The sequence below is a fragment of the Ovis canadensis genome, chromosome 1 (genome assembly GCF_042477335.2).
Source record: "Ovis canadensis isolate MfBH-ARS-UI-01 breed Bighorn chromosome 1, ARS-UI_OviCan_v2, whole genome shotgun sequence".
Taxonomy (NCBI): Eukaryota; Metazoa; Chordata; class Mammalia; order Artiodactyla; family Bovidae; genus Ovis; species Ovis canadensis.
This window is the reverse complement of record NC_091245.1, coordinates 199,275,994-199,282,023: the sequence shown is the minus strand read 5'-3', so window position 1 is coordinate 199,282,023 and position 6,030 is coordinate 199,275,994. Positions and strand designations below refer to the sequence as shown.

Here is a 6,030-nt window from a genome sequence, read left to right as displayed (position 1 = left end):
GCCACAGGGTAAGGAGACCCTGGTGATGTTTTCATAAATGTCACCCTCCCAGAGCAGAGCATGACAGAGGAATGAAGACAATGAATTTGGGGGAGGAAAACAGACAATGCTGTTATTATAAATATTCTTTATGACCATGGGAAGTTAAAAAAAAGAAGTCATAGAAGGCAGGCAACTTAAAATTCCCCACGAAGCTACTTTTCTAATATTTCTATTTACACACTTAATTTGCTGGTGTTCTTTCTGCCTAGTAATAGGGTTGGCTAACCTTTTCTGAAAATGATCCAATAGTAATTATTTTATAATTTGAGTACAAAGAGGCAAGATTGAAAATACTATATTGTATTTCTATAAGCACTTAAATGTAATCATTTAAACACATAAAAGGCAGCCATTCAAATCCAGTGGCCCAGGGTTTGCCACCCTCTGGCTTAGAAAATCCTTTCTTAAATTTTTGCTAATCTTAAGTCAATGGCAAGTCCAAATAAACCCTCCTCCATGTGGCCTCTCATACAGTTACTCTTTGAGCTGTTGAGTGACAGAATATCAACTTTTACTAGTTCGAGGTAGTAAAATGTGCTAGCCTAAATTGAGAAGATGCTGGAGGTAAATACCAGAATCCAGAGCAGTGGGAATCTCAGGGACTGGCTGGTTTGCTACTATGGTAACACCAGAACACACCCTCTTCATCTTTACTGTCTCCTTACCTTTACTTCTGTCTTCAGTTTGGCCTCATTGTCTATTAAGAAGAGTCAACCCTCCTCACAAGAAACAATGCTTGTCTGTCTTTCTTTATACAATAACCTCAGATAAGTATTCTACTTGACTTGTCTTGGTCACACACCCCTCCTTAGATGAATGTATGTAGGTGAGGGAGGAAGCTTGTTGATGGTGGAGAGGTTCTTTGATCGCACAAGCTTGGGGGAGGAGGCCCCTTCCGAAGAGGACTTCCCAAAGGGAGGGAGAATTCTGTTGCCAGGAGCTGCTGTTTCTGGGAAATAAAAATGTCACAATTGTAGACCAATGTGTGACATGCCAGAAGAGGGAGATGTCTGACGCATGTTGTTATCACCCACAGTATCTAACATTGGACTCGCTAGACATTCGTGCATTTTTGATGAATGAATGACTCAGTTCCCTCAACTGGTTGTGAACATTCTCTTAACTCGCCTAGCTTCTGATCAGCGGCTCCCTAGTTCTGTACATTGTAGTAGAGTTTTTAATGACCAAACATCATCTTTCCTCTAATCCCAGGAGACAGAGTGTCCCAGAGAGCCAGGCACACAGGAAGCATCCTGTGGAAAGAGCCCAAGAATGGGGACTACACCGGCGACAGAAACGACTGTTGTGGGGGATCCGTGCGGCCTTTTGGCCGAGGCCTTCAGGACACAAGGGCCCCGCCGACAGACGCGACCCTCCCTTGGGAGGGAGGCAGGGCGAGGGGGCGGGGGCCCTAGCCGCCGGCGCGTCACTCGGCACAAAGGAGACAGCAGGGAGGCGGCCGCAGGAGCCGATCTGCGCTCGCCAGCCACTTGAATTGCGGTTACAGACCTGCAGCTCCCCTCCCCCTCCCCACCCAGGCCCGCCCGCCCGCCCGCCTTTCTGTCTCCTTTCTCCCTCCGTACTGGCCGGCCCGGGTCCATTTCCGGGCTCCGGGTATTCGGTATTGATCAGGGCCGGGGGCGCGGGAGCAGGTGGCTGCGGCGGCGCAGCCTGCTGCGCCCGGGTCGGTCTCCCGCCGCCCTTGTCGCTAGCCCTTGCACGGCGGCCCGCCCCGTCCTCCGGGCCGAGCGCTGCCCGCTGGACTTTGCGCCGCGTCGGGCGCTGCTGCTGCTGCGCGCCGGGCCGTGCTCTGTGCAGGCGGCGGCCGGGAAGCCGGAGGCGAAGTGCAGCCCGGACCCCAGGCCAACATGGCTGAAGTCACCATCGACCAGTCCAAGCTGCCGGGAGTCAAGGAAGGTAGGGGCCGGGCCGTGGAGCGCGCGCCGGGCCCCTCCGGCTCCCAGCGCCGGGTCCCTCCCGAGGGAGGAGGGCCTTCCTAGTCTCGGCGGCCCCCGCGGCCTTCGCTTGGCGCCCACCGGGTGCCGGCCCGCCGTGGCCGGGAAGAAATTGAATTCCGGTTCTGCTGCGGGACCTTGGGCAAGTCACCTAAGTTCTGAGCCCGTTTTTCTCCACCGTCGGGAGATGGGGGGAGAGGCCAACACCACTCTCATCAAGTGGTTGTGCAAAGGTTCTCCAGAATAGCCGTGCCGTTAGTGAAAGCTCCAGAGCTGGGCTCCTCTGACTTAACTTCTCTTCTTAAAAATTCAGGCCCAGCCTAGCTGGCTTGAAGGCTAGGAAGTGGGGAGTGGTTGACGTTCAGTTCCTTGTGGAACCTTTGTTTTGAAACTTGACTCTTTCCCTCCTTCTGTCTACGTTTCCTAGCGCTGCGTGTGGCTGGCTGACTTTCCCACCTTTTTCCAGGTTTAAAAGTTTAGTCTGGGCATTGCCCAGCGCGAGCAGCCAGATGGGAAGCTGCTATAAATAAGCATTTTCTCACAAAAAGCAGTAAGCGAGGGGAAGCAGGGGACTCATTGTGCTCTTGAATTTTGCTAGTTTCCTATACTGATGTCCAGATGTAAGAGCTTGATTACTACTGGTCTGGCTTGACTTCTAGCAAGAAGCCCATTGACTTCTTGCCTCTTGTCTTCATCCTAGACCCTTTTTTTTTTTTTTTTTTTTTTTAAACTGAGCTCTTTGGTGCTGGATCGCTGTAATCTTTAGTAATCTTAGGCTGTTATTTGTCCCTGGGAAGCATAGAAGTCCCAGAGTGCTATCCCGGCTTGCAGAGGTTGCCTTTGTAGTGGATGTCATTTGTTTCAGCTGACTCTTGTGGTCTTAGTTGTCCTGGGAAGGTGGAATTGAAAAGGATCTTTGCTTTCTTGGAATTGTGTGTTTCATTGCCAACCTGATTTGACTCAGGGGCTTGTGGCTGCTAGGGCTGAACCCAGGATCCAAAGAAAGCTTGACTGCTTTAGGCCCCAGAGTTCCAAACACCAGGAGACAGTCGCTGGTTTTGTGTAGAATTTTTAATGGGTTTGGGCCTGTCCTGTTGTTCCTAAAGGATGTTAGAGTTTTTTAGGCCGGAGACTTTTTATCAAGTGGTGTTTTTCAACCCTTGAGTTCCCATCTTGGTTTTGGTAAAGGTTCTTGCATTCATATGTAAATGATTTTTTCTTTGCATGGTCTTGTCTGGAGCTGAGTGGTAGGAAAGGCAAATTTGCACTTTGAAAGTCCTAGTCTTAGAGATTGTCTTTAACCTTTGTGGTATGAAGTTGTGCATGTGTGTTTATATATATCCTTGCATATATAATGCTTCCTTGAGGGGTGTGAGGAGTAGGATAAGAATTGGAGTTCAGACACAACCTCAGTTTGTTAACTAGGGCTTCCCTGGTGGCTCAGTCGGTAAGGAATCTGCCTGCAGTGTGGGAGACCTGGGTTTGATCCCTGAGTTGGGAAGATCTCCTGGAGGAGGGCATGGTAACTCACTTCAGTTTTCTTGTCTGGAGAATCCCCGTTAACAGAGGAGCCTCGTGGGCTACAGTCCACGGGGTTGCAAAGAGTCAGACACAACTAAGCGCAGCACGCAGTCATGTAGTGCTATGGATTTACCTTGCTCCGTGTACATGTTAGTGACCTGAAACAAACTTGAAACTCTTTCTATGTATGCATTTGTATTACTCTTAGTTCTTTTGGTTTCTAACCAAGACATGAATGGTTTATTCCAGTATATTCTTTTCTCAAGGGTTTCAACAAACACTTTCCATCTATAAATGCAAGATTTTTCCATTGCTAAACTCTGGAGTTTAACTCATTTGGATTGGTTTTCGTTTTGCACAACTTGATATGAGGCAGTCCAGTTTATATAATATGGTAAAGTGGTATGGAAATTTATGTAGCTGTTTCATTAAATGAGAATTACATATATTGATTCACTTTGAAGGTGGTCAGAAATTGTTGAGAGATCATTGTTTTTGTAAGCATCTGATTTTTCTGGTTTAAAGATCATCAAAGGAAATGATACACTATACTAGGAATGTCCTAATGGCGGTGTGGTTTTTGTTCTGGGAAGTAGTCACATCTAATAAAGTGTATCTTTCTCTAATATAACTCTTGATTATAGTCTGGTTGCTCCCTAATGATTTTTTTTGGACCCTAATTAAAGAAAATAAAGTTGGTGACCATGATTGGGTAAAACATACACAAACATTGAGACTGTTCTTAATATTGAAACTCCAACTCAGTTTGAAAAGGAAGTTTAGTAATAATTTGCTTAATATTCTGGCATAGATTTTTAAACTCCAGTTTTGAAAACTCTCTACTTCTTGTATTAATGTAAACCTTTGTATACAATTACAATTTGGAATCATTGGGCAAATTCCAGTAGAGACTGAGAATGCGGTGGATGTCTGCCCCTTCCCACTGTCCTTTTCTTTAGGAAGGGACCGGGCACACTGGAACTTTTTTGTGAACGGCTCAACAGAGGTCATGGTAGCAGCTGACTTTAGGGAAGGAGGGTATTTGAAAACTTTTTTCTTCTAGGTTAAAATCTAGCACTTGCTTAGTTTTAAGATGGTCAAAGATACTCATCATTTGGACAGACTTAAAAAAAAAAAACTACTTCAGTATTTTTACCTTGGGAAATCTGTCTTAAATAGGAGACAGATGTCTGTCTGTCTGTCTGTTTGAGTTCATTTGTAGTGAAAAGAATTAAGTCAAGAATTAAGTCTAAGATGAATTTTAACACACATCATTGTTTCTGGGTTAAAAAGGGTGTTTTTTTTTTTTTGAACATCTGCATACTTTTTGTAATGGAAATACTGTTGCCATTGTTTAGAAGTAATGCTTTATTTCTTCGGGAACATTTGAGGTTCTCTGCTACAAGATTTGAAATAATTCTCAACCATTTTTTTTATATCAGATGTATATTTCAAATACATCATGCAATTTGTGAATGCTAGACAAAAGTATTCTCCAGTAGAAAAAGGTTCCAACAATATTCCAATTTTTTTTTTTAGTTTAGATAAAAGCTTTTTTTTCCCCCCTTAAAAAAAAAAAAGCACTTTTATTAGTTAACAAACTTAGATTTTTGGTCAGTTTTAGCCTCTTTGCTGAATTTTCTTTCTGAAACCACAATCCAGACTCCCCACTTTTTGCTCTCTCCAGTCTGATTTCCATCTCTGTGTGTCCGACTCTTTGTGACCCCCAAGGACTGTAGCCTGCCAGGCTCCTCTGTTCATGGGATTTTCCAACCAGGAATATTGGAGTGGATTGCCATTTCATCGTCCAGCGGATCTTCCTGTCCCAGGGATCAAACCCATGTCTCCTGTGTCTCCTGCTTTGACAAGGGGATTCTTTACTGAAGAGACACTGGGGAGGCCGCTTCCATAACTCTACTTGGTTTTAATTGCTCACTGCTAATCTTGCTCTTTCCTATATTTAGCAAAGTTTTCACATTATCTTAAGATTTTGGTCTGAGAGATGTAGACTGTGCATCAAAGCCATTTCTAGACTCTAAAGTTTATTAACTCCTTTGCAGTTTTTTAGTCATTAGCGTTTTCCCACTTTCAAACATTGAACACGAAATATACAATCTACAGTCCTCTCATCTACCAGGCCAACCTTCTTTCTTCTTTCCTCTCAGCAGTAAGGGAATTTATTATGTATTTTGTATTTTTACTGTCCTTCAAGTGGGAAGTTCCAGCATCTCCAAAGTTAGTTTACTCACGGTTAGCATCTGATGACCACCTGTGCACTTGTGGTAGAGACATTTCTTGAAATGAAGATAGCTAGCTATTCTGAGAGCAAATTCTTTTTCTTTAAAGATCAGAGTTAATGCATTTTCAGAAATATGCCTAGAAAGCACTGATTCATTTTAGGTCCAGAACACCATAGTGGCAAGATGAGGGTAAATTAAATTAATGGCGTTAAGTCCAGAACTTTAAGCAGAAAGATACAAAATTATGTGTGTTACAGTAAGTTAGTCAAATA

At 44.4% G+C, this 6,030-nt stretch overlaps 1 protein-coding gene across 2 annotated transcripts in view; it reads left to right on the top strand.

The window, feature by feature from the left end:
• Positions 1-1,297: 1,297 nt before the first annotated feature.
• Positions 1,298-6,030, top strand: part of CCDC50 (coiled-coil domain containing 50) — an 85,394-nt gene continuing 80,661 nt past the window's right edge. Inside the window, exon 1 of one of the 2 annotated variants that reach the window (XM_069557692.1) lies at positions 1,298-1,959. In XM_069557692.1, coding sequence (XP_069413793.1) covers positions 1,911-1,959 — 49 coding nt within the window. In that variant the 5' untranslated portion in view covers positions 1,298-1,910. The remainder of the gene's footprint in view (positions 1,960-6,030) is intronic. The other variant, XM_069557685.1, reaches the window with a different exon arrangement.